The sequence below is a fragment of the Delphinapterus leucas genome, chromosome 20 (assembly GCF_059928025.1).
Source record: "Delphinapterus leucas isolate spDelLeu-1000000601 "Yukka" chromosome 20, BTC_Dleu_Yukka2, whole genome shotgun sequence".
Lineage (NCBI taxonomy): Eukaryota > Metazoa > Chordata > Mammalia > Artiodactyla > Monodontidae > Delphinapterus > Delphinapterus leucas.
This window is the reverse complement of record NC_143148.1, coordinates 24,645,551-24,660,268: the sequence shown is the minus strand read 5'-3', so window position 1 is coordinate 24,660,268 and position 14,718 is coordinate 24,645,551. Positions and strand designations below refer to the sequence as shown.

General features: G+C 42.1%; 1 protein-coding gene across 1 annotated transcript in view; it reads left to right on the top strand.

The window, feature by feature from the left end:
• The first annotated feature begins 8,473 nt into the window (after positions 1–8,473).
• The window catches only part of NETO2 (neuropilin and tolloid like 2), a 64,598-nt gene continuing 58,353 nt past the window's right edge, over positions 8,474–14,718 (top strand). The window contains exon 1 of the mRNA XM_089902471.1: positions 8,474–8,570. Within this exon, the coding sequence (XP_089758597.1) occupies positions 8,474–8,570 (97 nt within the window). The remainder of the gene's footprint in view (positions 8,571–14,718) is intronic.

Genomic DNA, 14,718 nt, shown 5'->3' with positions numbered 1-14,718 from the left:
TTTGCCATTAGGGAAATGAATATTAAAACCATGAAAAGAGAGGCTTCCCTGGTGGCGCAGTGGAAAGTAACTGGATGACTAGAAATTTTCCTGATAAAGTTGAAATACTTAAGTACTGGTAGTAGACAATATTTCTTAACCATTTTCTTGCTTTGGAATTATACTAGGCAGAAATTTGGAAACAAGTTTAGGTGACATTGTTACTGAAAGAACCAGTTTTAACTCCCTGGAGACAAGTCTTCTTCAATATCATTAGCACAGGGATAATTTTGGTTCATGAGTGTATGGACTGAACTGTGTCCCCCCCCCCCAAATCCATATGTGGAAGCTCTAACCCACAATGTGACTGTATTTGGAGACAGGGCCTTTAAGGATGTAATTAAGGTTAAATGAGGTTATAAGAGTAGGACCTTAATACAATCTGACTGGTGTCCTTATAAGAGGAGGAAGAGACATGAGGAGTTTTTGGTGCGCAGAGGAAGGGCCATGTGAAGACACAGCAAGAAGCTTGCCGTGTGCAATCCAGGAAGAGAGGTCTCGCCAGAAACCAATCCTATTGGCACCCTGATTTTGGACTTCTAGCCTCCAGAACTGTGAGAAAATAAATTTCTATTGTTTAAGCCATACACTCTGTGGTATCTAGTTATGAGAACCCAGGCCAACTAATTCAATGAACTAATAAAAAATTTTAAAGTTTCCTCTTTTCCTTCCCTAAAAAAATCCCCACAGTTGTATGACACTGAAATTTCATACACTGAGATCTTGTATGATTTTGCTTTTCACTAAACTTCACCATCATTGTAGCCATATCTGCACACTGTAAGAAAAGCAGTATGAGACCCCTATTTTTTTTTTACTACAAATATATTTTCTAATATCAGTTTGGTTATGTGTCAATTCCTATATTTTCCTTAGTTATATCTCTGTATTAGTCTGCTCAAACTGCCATAACAAAATGTCAGGGACTGGGTGACTGAAGCAACATTTATTTTCTCACAGTTCTGGAGGCTGGAAGTCCCTGATTAAGGCTTCAGCCAATTTGGTTTCTGGTGAGAGAGCTCTTCCTAGTTTGCAGGCAGGTGCCTTCTCATCAGGTCCTCACAAGGCATTTCCTTCATGCTTGTGCTTTCTGCTGTCTCTTGTTATAAGAAACTAATCCTATCAGGTCAGGGTCCCACCCTTATGACTTCATTTAACTTTAGAGGCCTCATCTCCAATACAGGCACACTGGGGGTTAAAACTTCAACACATGAACTTTGAGGGAAACATTCAGTCCGTAACAATCTCTAAACATAACCTGCCTTTCTAGGTTATCATTTAACAAAATGTTAGAGCTCCCAAACTCCAGCAAAAAAGAGAGACAACAAAAATATGTTTGGTACATAAACACTGAGATAAAATTCAGCATTTTTTAAGTAAGTCAATGCTCCACAACACCATTCAAGTGCTACAGAAGACTTGGTCAGAGAAAACGAAATGTAAACTACAGGAATGATCTGTGAGGAGCTGGAGAGGCTATACCTATGCCTGGAAGATCAGGCAGGGAACAATGAAAGCAGTCCTCAATCACCTGGGCACTGGCAGGTAATCTGGGAACAGACTGGATACTACTGGGTGGTCTTCCAGGGAAATAATATTTCAAATACAGAACTCCCCAGCTGAGAGAGATGCAAACTGCTTTTCTTTTGATTTAGTCAGCATATGGCCACACAGTGGTCTCAGCTATTATCTGTGCTTTACCACATTCCTTGGAAAATCTACTACAATTACACTAGTACATCCAAAAGATAGGTGTCTTAAAAGGGAGCCACAGAATGAACAGTCCCAATCCACTCCTTGGGAATCTAGTCCCCAGCCAACATACTAGAGAAAAGACTTCTTAGGTTTCACCAAAATGGTACTACCATAAGGGGTACTAGGCTAAATGAAACAATGCTGTGTATATACTTTGTGAGTACAGTTGCTCTAATCTCTCCCCTTTTACTGTATCAACCCAAATGCCAGATTAATGTCTCCAGAACTCCATTGCTCCACTATTAAAAACTGCGTCTAGGGCTTCCCTGGTGGTGCAGTGGTTGAGAGTCTGCCTGCCAATGCAGGGGACACGGGTTCGTGCCCCGGTCCGGGAAGATCCCACATGCCACGGAGCGGCTGGGCCCGTGAGCCATGGCCGCTGGGCCTGCGCGTCCGGAGCCTGTGCTCCACAACGGGAGAGGCCACAACAGTGAGAGGCCCGCGTACCGCAAAAAAAAACAAAAAGAAAACAAAACAACTGCCTCTAGCCTCCTGAGTCAAGTACAAACTCCTTTGCCTAGCAATCAAGCAAGAATCTCCATAGTCAAAACCCACCATATTCAACTTTATCTTCACTACCAGTCACAACACTTGCCCCAAATGTGAGGCTCACCCCTGCTCCTTGCCTGATGTGAAAGCTCTTCTGCTCTCTCTCCTCTCCACTTGGCAACCACAGCCGTTTCATTCTTTGTGTGTCACCTCCTTCATGAAGCATTCTCTGATGACATCATATACACATGGATTCTTCCTTCAGTCAACAATTATGCATTAAGAACCATTATTCCAGAAGCTGAGAGGGCTCCTTCCTCCCAATTCTTTTTGTCCACCATTGTCTGTGACTTAGATTTAATAATGGTAATACTATCCTGGTCTCCCAATAAGTCACTTTATTATATTTGTGGAAAAGCCTCTTAAATGTTTTATTTACTAGTTGGTTCTCGCGTGCAATCTCAATTTAACTGTAGGTGATTTTCCTCATACACATCTCGTATACCTTCCACAGCACACTAGGTAAAGGGCTAAATACCTTAATATTATTTGATGTTAAATATGTTTTCACTTGCAAACCTTGTTAATACTTACTTTTGGAGGGATAGAAGGAAAGAGATATTTTCAGTTGCTGCAAATTGTCCTTAACTTTGTTAGACAAATATTTATGGAGTTCCTACTACGTGTCAGATACAGGCATAAATATTCTGTTATGATAGGGCCTTAATCACGGATATTTCCCCAGCACCCATCACTGTTTTCTGCACATAATTAATGCTCAATAAGTATGTGTTGAGGGGATATATGAATGTAGCCTCCTTGCCCTCAAGCAACTTATATTTTAATAGTGGGGGTAAATGAGATACAGGTGATGAACAAAAATAAACAAGTAGATAGGCAAGGTAATTTCAGAGCGTGATAATCACTATAGAGAAAATAAAACAGAATACTACGCAGTTGTTTGCAAATTTGGAGATTTGCTATCAGCGGAGTCAGGCGACCCCATCAGCATGGCTTGGTGGTAAGGAGGGCAGTCTCTGGAGGCAGATTTCTTGGGTTTACAGCCCTGCCTCCCTCTTTCACTGTGTGGCTCTGGACAAATGACTTAACCTTCCTGGCCTCCTATCCCGCAGGAAGTGAATCGAGGATTACAGAATTGATATGGAAAGTGTTTGGTGCAGTGCCTGGCAATCTGGGAAGTGGTCCGTAAATCTTAGTAATCATTACCGTTGGTCAGGTTAACTCACTTGGCGCTAAACAGACCCGCTCTGCCCTGAGCCCCGCCCAGATCCGCGCCCCCTGCCGAGGCAGGTAGTAGAGAAGGGCTGAGCAGGGCAGAGTTTTGACCTTGAATTGAGGTCTTAAGAGGCCATGGGGTCGGTGCCCCCCATCCGTCTGCGAGGGCGGACGGAGGTGGGCAGGCGGACTAGGGCCGCCGAACCGGGTGGGCGACGGGCCCCAGCCCTCCCTCAGGCGGCAGGCCTCGAGGGCTCGGACCCGCCCACCCCGCGGCCCGGGGCTGCGGGTCGCAGGGCGGGCTCTCCCTCTGCGCCGGCCTCTCGGGGTGCGAGTGAGAGGGCGGCGCCCCGAACCTTCTCGCCCAGTCCCCAACACAACGGTCGCCAGAGGGGAGCACCGCCCACCCAGGGTGCGAGGCCGCGGGCGGGCTCGCCAGGCGATTGGCCGGGAGGGTTGCGAGGGGCACGCGGGTGGGGGCGGGGGGCGGGCACATGCGCGCCGGCGGTGCGGCCGGCACGCGGCGCTAGCGCTCTCTGCTTAAATGAGCGTGGGCTCGCCGCGCCCGCCACTTCAGCGGGGCCTGCGCCGCGGCTGCAGGCGGACGGGCCCGCAGAGGTCTGATCCCTCGCGTCCGCGCTCTCCGGCAGCGAGGCAGTCGATGGGACGGAGCGCCGCGGAGCAGGAGGCGGCGCCCGTCGGGGGGCTGGGGCAGCGCGAGAGCCCGCCTGGAGGCTCGGGCATGGCGGGCCGCAGGACCTGAGTCCTACCCTGCGGGTAGCAACCTGGTGGCGGGCGATGGGGACGGAGCGGGGCTGCCGCCGCGCTGAGCCGTGAGCGCCGCGCTTCCGCCGCCGCCTCTTCGTCGCCGCCTTGGCCCCTCGCGAAGCGCCGGGCAGCTCGGGAACATGGCCCTGGAGCAGCTCTGCTCGGTCCTCAAAGGTAAGCGCCCAGAGCTGCGGACGGCGCCCCCTGCGGGCGAAGCCGGCGTCTTCGTGTCCCTGCCCGGCTCCGGGCGTCCGACGCGCCCCTTTGTGTGGCGCGAGCGGATCGCGGAGCCCCCGCTCCCGCCGGGATCGACTCGCTCCCCGAGCGCTTCTCCCCAGCCTTCTGCGTGCCGTGGCGGGGGGAACCGGGGAGCTCAACGGGACGCGGCGGCTCGGCCGGCCCTCCGAGCTGTGCCCTCGCGCCTCTTCCTCGGAATTCCGCACATCGCTTTGCAAAGTTGTGGGGTTTGTGTGAGTGGAGCGTAGGCCGCTCTTTTTCAGCATTAGTAACAAAGTCATTCCGAGCAAACAATAAAAACCCCAGCTGAGGCGTCGCGGAGCTGTTCTTGAAAAGCCCCGCGGTGGCGTGCGGCGGAACGGCCTCCCCGCCGGCCGGGTCCCACCTGCTGCGGCCGCGGAGGCTGCGGCACCACTGCGGGCGCCGCTGCTCGGGGCTGTGCCTTGGCGCTTCCCGGGACCTCAGGATACCCTGCCGCCGGTATCTGGTTCTTTATGATTTGTTGTACCGGGAATTAAAACAGTCGGCTTGCCAAGTACACAAAGCTCCAAAACGTACTGCAGCTGCTTTGCATTTTCCAGGAGGTGTTATTTTAGATTAAAATTTATATACATAGATAATTAATATGGTGATAGAAAGTTGTTTCTGAAAATCGGAATGAATAAATCCTGTTTTCGGTCCTCGGAGGAAAATCACCACCACCAATAAAGGGCTTCCCTTTTCCGCTACTGACTTCGATTGAAAACTAAAAAGCTGTGTATTTGTAATGTTATGAAATATTCCCGTTTTTTAAATATTGGATATGGAGTTAAGGCATTGATTAGAGCTTTTCATTGTATCTTGATATTTGTACAGTGAAAAATGTTGGGTTTTTTCCCACTCCATATTAACACTTTTCAAATTTGTTTTACTGGAAAATTCTGTATAATTTTGCTTTAAATTTTAATTGCACAAATTATCTACTGTTAAGATATTCCTAAATTCATAATTGATATTTCAGCAATTTAACTACCCACTGTATACTTATATGTACAGTTTGTGCTAAGGTAACCTAAGACTTTCTATCTGGTGATTGTTTCGCAGTCACCCCATAAATTATTAATGATTTCCTCATTGTATTAAAATTTTATATCTCTGAAATCAATTTCTGTAGTCTTTCCTTTCTGTAACTCTCAATTTATATCGCCATTCCTTGGAAATTAAGATTTTGTTTTACTTTTTCAAAATAAATTCTATGCATAGTAGGGTTTCTGATAGTGCTCCTTATCTGAATTACTTCGTTGTCCTCTTTGCCTTAGGGTGTTCAATAATAATGACATTCCATCTGAGTAGCCCCCTCTGGGGAGAAATCATGTAGATCTATTATACAGCTTTACCTGCAGAACTTGAAACTGAGCTGGATAGGACGGAATCTCTGATACTCCTGGAATGGTGAAGGGTTTTGCAGTTTTTCTGCCTTTGCCTTTGTCGTTGGTACACACTGCCCTCTCTGGCCACCGTGGTGAAGCATTTAGTTGTTGCACCTTTCAGGAAAGGATTCTGTGGTTGATGGCAGAGCTACAGTGAAAACAATGTAGTATCTGGCTTTTCTTTTTTTAATTTTACCCAACCTACACTATTTTTACATGCTGGTGTATTTTTAAAAGCTCAAGCTAACTTGTTACTGTTAGGCTTACTAGAGAGAAAGCCAGCTATTTTTAAGTCTTCTAAAGTTTATGTATATGTGCTTATAAATATGGGGAATTGGTCTGGAAAGATTCAAGAAATTAACAAAAGTTGATTCTGAGAAAGGGATCTGGGAGACTGAGAAACAAGAGTAAAGGGAAGACTTCTGTTTCACTGCACATCCATTTGTATCACTTGATTTTTTTTTAAACCAAATGCATTTGTTACCTATATAAACATTGGTATTTTTAAAAATCACCTTTTAAAAAATATTGGCTTTTCCCAGTGCTACCATTCATTGTGTGCACCAATGCATGAAAAAGTAGCCCTTAAGTATCCTGTAAGGTGTAAATTGTTTCAACATTGAAGAGGTTCTTATCAGAAGCAGTTATTTAACATTTACTTAATTATGGATATTACCTACCAAAAGCCGCCTTTGGAATATTATGGTCAGTTTCTACTAAAACAAATCAGCCATAATGACTGTGTGAAATTTTAAGTAGAAGGTAACTTTAAGATGCCATTGATTCTTTGTTCTACTTCCAGCAGTGAGAACAAAAGGATAACTCTGCTGGGCTTTTAAACCTTTCATATATTGTTAAATCTGAATAATTCACTTTTAACTGTTTATGATCACTCCAGGTCTTATAAAATTTGATTTGCCTTCTATCAAAGTTAAGTATCATAGTCACATGAAAATATTACATTAGTTTTATAATCCCGTTTTTCACTGTTCATATTCATTCTGCACACTTGCTTCAGGAGAATCCTATTAGACGCAGTTACATTTAAATCTGTATAAACTGTGGTTAAATTTATGGTGTTACAGTGCATAACTATCCCTTGGCACTATATTTTAAAAATCTTATCTGAGACTGTGACAAATATTAACTCCTGTCCTTCATCCTTAAGCCTCTTACAAGAAATTAAACCGTACAGAAATAAGTACCATAATGAGAAGTTATCCCTTTAATAGGGAAGTTTTTAAACATAGCCTTGGGAAAAATTAACTTTTTGACTTTTTCCCCCCGAATTGGAGAAAATATTTTAATACTGACAGTTGAAAAGTTATCTGTGTTTTGAAGCCAAACTCACCTTTTAGGAAAAACATGCAGCCCTGTAATACACGTACATGTGCATTACAAAACAAGTTCAAATCAAAGCCATTTTCAGTCCTTTTAGGAATAAGATAGAAAAAAGATAAACTATAAGTAAAGTTCATATCTAAAATTCTAAAAAATAATCCAAGTTCTGCCCTTGGTTACTACCCATTCAGCACAATCTCCTGTCATTTTAAAATTTATGATCCTGCACAGTAATTTTTTTTTTTTTTTTTTTTTTGCCTGTGGCATGCGGGATCTTAGTTCCCCGACCAGGGATCGAACCCATGCCCCCTGCATTGGGAGCATGGAGTCTTAACCACTGGACCTCCAGGGAAGTCCCTGTTGGTTTTGGGTTTTTTTTAATGTGTCCCTGGGGCGCTTTGAGATCCTAGTTATTGTGGTGTTTGAGTTAGAAAGGGGAATCCTAAAAGGTGATCTAATCCAGTGGGTTTCCAAACTTTCCTTAACAGAACTCCCTCAGAGGAACTCTTATGAGTGGGTACTTAAAAACTAAACAAAGAACAGATAAGAACAAGGTTGCTCTGATTGCTGAGGGCCCTCACCCTCTCAGTCGCTAATCAGAGTGGCCCCCAAAGAACTAACGCTCTTTAGCATCTTTGTTCACAAAATTACAGGGTGTACTAATCTGAAAGTTCAATTCGTCCTAGTCAAAATGACATTAAAACATGTTGGTTTAAATATGCCTAGAGTAATGTATTGGAAGTTACAGCCTTAGTGGGTGAGAAGATATCAAATACTCTTCAAAATGTGACCTGGTCGTGTTAAAGTCTGATGGTAGTTGTTGTGGATGTCTGAGGATTCCTGTATAATTAGAGCATACAAAACTGCCATCTCAAGAGCATTTGACTAACAAGAAGGTTGTCACATTCTGCAGGAAAGAGAAAGCACTTCTGCAGTTACTCTTTCTTTTAAGTGATTGGCAATGTGATTAGCACGTGGAGGGTGGAGTGATCCCAAAGTTCACCAAGATCCATCTTCTTTCTTAACTACAAAGTAAAATCGAGTTTGATTAAATTAGGGTACTTTTCTGTTCTTTGGAACATAGCTAATGGAAAACAAGTTACTACTACCTCAAGTAGTATATGGACTCTAATTGAACTCCATTTTGCTTTCATTATAGAAAATAGGAGCAGGGAGACCAGTTAGGTGGTTCTTAAGTTATGGAGTCTCATGATAGGGTTACCAAACCTTATGTTTACTGCTTAGATGCTAAAAATAGGAAGGCTGAGAAAGAGGTACATTTAATTACTAACAAAGGTAAATTGAGTCAGCTTGAGAAAAGTAAGAGTAGTAGCATATCTGAAAAATAAAAAAAAATCAATTCTTTTTCTGTCCCCTGATTTATGCTCAAATAAGCTGGGTCATCTCTGTGCCTGCTGTTAACCAAGATGTGTGCTTGTTAATTTGTTAGTGGGGCTCTGTACTATATGTTATAGTTACAAAGAAAGTATAATCAGGATTTTGCGTAGTCACTTCATGTATTCATCTAATTTTTTTGAGTTCTGTTATGGGCCAGCCAGTCTTCTAGTCGCTAGAGATGCATCAGTGGTTCAGAGAGACAAGTCCCTCTTTCTAGTAGGAAGAGACAGATAACAAGCAAGAAAATAGCAGGTAATATAAGTAATAATTAAAATATTATTTGTATAATAAAACAAGATGAAGAAGAAAATGTAGAGCTTCTTTAGCAGTCGGAGAGGCCTCAGAAGACCTGAATAACAGGAAGGAACCAGCCATGCACAGAGAGTCTAGGCAGAAGGAATAACTAGTCCCTATGGCTAGAATTAGCTTGGTGTGTTAAAGTAATGGGAAGAAGAGCTGTGTAGCCATAGATGGTCAGGTGCCACACCACATAGGACCTCTGAAGTCAGAATAAGGAGTATGGATTTATTCTAGATGTAATGGGACTCTGTTGGAAGATTTTATGAAAGGCTGTGATATGTGATTTATGTTTTGAAAGGATCTCTGGCTGCCGGGGACAGAGTAGGCTATAGGGGACTATGGCAGAAATAGCCAGTTTTCTTCCAGTATCCATTTTACCTTTCAGTGATTCTCTGAATTTTAACTAAGCACACAATCACCCAAAATAAATACTAGATTTTCCAGCTTTCCTTAGGATTAAGTGTGGCCATGTGACTAAATAAGGCTGACCAGTTAGATGTGGGTTCAACTTTGGGGAAGTGGTGGTATATCTGTTGTTCAGTTAAAATTTTTATTTTGAGATCATTGTGGATTCTGGGCAAAAGTTTTTAAAGGAAGGAGGAATGCCCTGTGTCATTTCTTCATTCTTGCTGACTGTAATGCAGACATGGTAGCTGTAAAGAAGATATGGAACCTGGCACTCTAGCATCTATATTGGATCATAAGATGAGCCTGGAAATGAAAGTCACGCACAACTGAGCAATAAGACAGAAGGAGCTTAGGTCCCTAGTAATGGTATAGCCACCACTCTAGCCCTTGACTGCTTACCTGCACAGTTTGTTTACTTGTCAGAGAAATATACTCTATCTTGTTTAAACTACTAGTTTGGGTTTTTTATTACTCATGCCAAACCTTATGCTAACATAATAGAAGTATGCAAAATCAGTGAAAGAAACAAAACCATACAGAGATAGAGAGTTACAGAAGTGAAAAGTATGAATGCTGTCTAATAAAATTAATCTTGGGAGAGTTCCTAGAAAAAGCAGGTTTTTAGCAGTGTGAACATTATTTTGTAGAAGCAGAGGGAGGTCCGTGGCAAGTGCAGATGTTCAGAAACAAGAGATATTTGTAGGGACATTATGAGAATACACACACATATACATACATATATGTAGTAGAGCATTCACCAACATTTCCAAAATCAACTCATCAACTCCTTGTGCCCACCCTCTGCCCCGCCCCATCCATCTTGGCCCACACGTGCTCCTACTGTCACCAAAGGAGAAAACAGGCAACTTCTTTCTGTTTCTTTCAGTGTACTGTCACTCTCCTGTTGTAGTGGTCTCCAAAGTGTTGTGCCAGGGCCAACAGCTTCAGCATCACTAGGGAATTTGTTAAAATGCAAGTTTTCAAGCCCCACCCCAGACCTACTGGATCAAAATCTCTGGAAGTAACCCCCCACCAAGTCTATTTTAATAAGCCCTCCAGATGAATATGATGCACACTAAAGTTTGAGAACTACTGTCCCAATGATTCATTTCTCAGATCTGGAAGAACTGCTGAGTAGGATTTGTACATTTTTAAGCCTTGATATATATTACCAGATTAACCTCCCCAAAGCTGTGCCAGTTTACAATCCAGTGGCAGAATAAGTCAGTTTCCGATATCCTGACCAACACTAGAATCTACATTCTTTTTAATATTAGTAAGGCAGAATTTCTGCATTTTTTTTTGGCACATTTTCCTGGTGGCATAATCTTTTATCCCATCTGTTTGTAGTTTTTATTTATGTTCCTGTCTTTTGTAAATGAAGGTGTTCTCCCAAAAGTATAAATATAATGTTTTTTTCAATCTGCTATTTATTTTCCTACTTATTGATAGCTTGAAGTAGGGACCTACTTTTTTTTTTCCAAATAATTAACAAGTTATCCCAGAACCATTTATTAAAACTGTCTTCTCACCAAGTGTTTCAAATATCACATATATTTTAATAAATTCTGGGATATGTATGTCTGTTTCTGAGCTTTTCCTCTTCCATTTTCTTATCTAAAGGCCCCTTGAGAATAAGGACCATGTCTTCTTGGTTCATTGTAGTTCCAGGGACTGACTCACTGCCTGAAATACAGTGGACGCTAGTAATGTTTGTTGACAGATCATCTATTTCTTCCTCTACCGTGGCTACATTTTATAATTACTGTAGCTTTATAGTAAGTATATTATTTTTATGTATTTTAGTCTTTTATTTTTATATTTTCCTTGGCCACTATAAAAAAGTATTTAAGATGACCATCAGAAGCATTTTAAGTACCAAAAAAACACACTAAGATTTTTATTAAAACATCATTAAATATTGTATGACTCACTGGGAAGAAATGTTACTTTTACATTGTTTTATTATCCAAAACATATTCTCCATTGTATTAAGTTTATTTACTTACTTGTCTGTTTAATTTATTTTGGTCTTACTCTCTTCCTTTAATAGGTGTAATTATTTTCCAAGTAATTCTCTTGGGACTTCTAGGTTTTAAAATAACATTGTCTATAAATAATAATTTTGTCTCCTTTCCAGTATTTATTGCATTGGCCAGAGTTGCCACTATTAAGTAACAGTGGAAAGAATAAACCTGACCTTGATTTTTAGTTGATTGGAAAGTACGGCCTTAAACTGGAAGGTCTGGGGACAGGATTGCAGTAGAGAACTCTTTGATAACCGTGATTCAGGGTTAAAAGGAGTAGCTTGGAGGATTTGTATTTAATACCTTGAATAGCACCTGTCTTTATCATTTAAGCCTTCATTTTTAAGTCAGATCTGTACACTGGTTATTAAACTACACTACATTAAACTCCAGAACCAGAGGTGAGGTCATAAGTGGTGGACAGTACCTTTTTCCAAGCATCAGATCACAAGCGGTTCTCTGCATAACCAAACTCTGTGGTTGTGGAGTTTAGAATTTTTATTTTGGCATGGATTTCTGCCTTAAAGAATTAGTGCCTTCCTGGGTATGTTGTCTTTGAATTCAAAGTGTGAGGTATCTCTGGATTTGAGAAATTATTGACCCTTTTGGTAAGAGAAAGAAGGGAACAAGTGGCACATAGATTGGGATTAAGGACAGAACAGAGCACGACAGCACTGCTTCATGTACTAGATAATTCCAATGTTTGGCATCAGTAGAGTTTGTTTTACTGTCTCAGCCTGATTATAGCAAGCAGCTTACAAAGATCCTGTTATACAACTAAGGGAAAACTGTTTCTTATGATACCGAATTTAGAATAATTAATAGTCACCACTATATCACCACAGCTATCACTAAATATTTCTGTCCCTAACTGTTGTGCAAATTTGCCTTATTTATATATCATTTTTTTAAATTCAGTGGCAACAGTTCATTTGGTTGATAAGAGTTGTGAATAGCTGTTTTAAACATTTGGCAGGGGGAAATTGTGAGCAACACCCTAAATACAGTAGAGAAGATTAATAGGGTTATTTGGTCTTGTAATTTTATTTTTAATGTGATTTGTTTCTACCTCAGTTGTATATTCTGTGCAAATTCCATAAATCAAGTGTTTTACAAAGCCAAATTTTTATTAGTCATTATGTAGAATAATTTTCTAGGCACAATTCATCTTTTTACCATAGTTTTACTGTTGCTCTCCTGGTTTCAGTTTGTTGATTTCTTACTTTCCCTTTCTGCCTGGTTTTGTATTACTTGCTTAAATACTGTGAATTATAAATTTAAAAATTGGTAAATTGTTACGCCCGTGAATCAGGAGGAAAGGTATAATCACAAAATTTTGACCAGTTCTGTATCACCTGACTGGGATGATATGCCTTGGGGAATAGTGTCCTCTATCAAGATACATTGGTACAGATGGTTGTGATATTTGCTGAATTGTCAAATATCTAACGTTACCCTAGATTTTTGTTGTTGTTGTTGTTGTTTTTGCGGTACGCGGGCCTCTCACTGTTGTGGCCTCTCCCGTTGCGGAGCACAGGCTCCGGACTTGCAGACTCAGCGGCCATGGCTCACGGGCCTAGCCGCTTTGCGGCACGTGGGGTCTTCCCGGACCGGGGCACGAACCTGTGTCCCCTGCATCGTCAGGCGGACTCTTAACCACTGCGCCACCAGGGAAGCCCCCTTTTTTTTTTTTTGGCTGTGCCTCGTGGCTTGCAGGATCTTAGTTCCCCAACCAGGGATTGAACCCAGGCCCTTGGCAGTGAAAGCACAGAGTCCTAACCATTGGACTGCCAGGGAATTCCCTAGTTTTTCTTTTCTTTTTTTTTAATGTATTTTATTTATTTTTATTTTTGGCTGTGTTGGGTCTTCATTGCTGTGGGCAGGCTTTCTCTAGTTGTGACGGGCGGGGGCTACTCTTTGTTGCGGTGCATGGGCTTCTCATTGCTGTGGCTTCTCTTGTTGCGGAGCATGGGCTCTAGATGCGCAGGCTTCAGTAGTTGTGGCTCGTAGGCTCAGTAGTTATGGCTCGCAGGCTCCAGAGCACAGGCTCAGTAGTTGTGGCACACGGGCTTAGTTGCTCCACGTCATGTGGGATCTTCCTGGACCAGGGCTCGAACCCGTGTCCCCTGTACTAGCAGGTGGATTCCCAACCACTGCGCCACCAGAGAAGGCCCTAGTTTTTCTTTTTGATCAGAAATCTTCTGGGTTTTTTGTTTTTTAAAAACGGTTCAAAATCCATTCCTCTAACTCTGATCCAGTGCCAGGATGTTAAGAGTTTGAAGGAAGGATTGTTCCTACATAGCATGAGATCTTCAATACTGCCAGCAACCAAAGAAAGGGAGGGGAAATTAAAGTTGTTGAGAGAAGACAGAGGAAACAAAGGTCAACAAGGATATGGGAAACCAAAGATGAAGATGTATGATTAGATTATAAGATGTAAACAGCGTAAGATGACAAGAACTCTTTGTATGTTGGTGACTTTGGGTAGTAGATGCTGGGTACATGCTACTAAGTGAACAATGGCTTGACCATCTACCAGTCACTTAACTAGCAATCTCTTCAGTGCCTCCATCTCCCTCACCCCTAGACATCCTTTAAGTCACCAATTGCAGTTGACTCTATATCTGAATCATGTTATAAATATCTCCTCCTTCCCATTTACACTACCACTGCTCTGCTTCAAGACCATATCATCTTTGCTTCCTAAATGACCTCTCTTTTTAAAAATTTAGACTCCACACAGCCATCAAGATTAGTGGTCTGAAACACAGATGTGATAATGTCACTCTCTAGTTTAAAAACTCACCGTGATTTCTCCTTGTAGTCAAAGGTCCAAACTCTTTAGCATGGTATTCAAGGCTTTTTACAGTTGAATCTCATCCTACTATTTCTAACCTGATGTACCACTTTCCCCTCCACATGCTAACTGTACTATTGTACTCAGAATTTCACTAATATCGCCTATAGATAAGTGCTCATGGCTCCATGTTTTTGTCTAAGCTGTTTCTTTCTCCCTCTCCTGGGTAGAAGTTCTATCCAGTCCCACTAGAATATACCTTTTTTTTCTAAAGCTTTCCTCTATTCCTCTTAACCCCCAGCTGAATGAATGGTTCCCTTTTCTGCTTCAATTGTGCTTTCTGTTATGACCCCTGTTAAACTCCTTTCACCTTGTATTGTGGATTGTCTTTGACAATAGGTTGACTCCTTAAGGATGGCAGTTTGTCCTAAAATCTATCATTTATTTAGCAGAATGCCTGGCACATATAAAGGGCTTTGTGCAATGTGCATCACCTCATTTAATCTTCGCAACA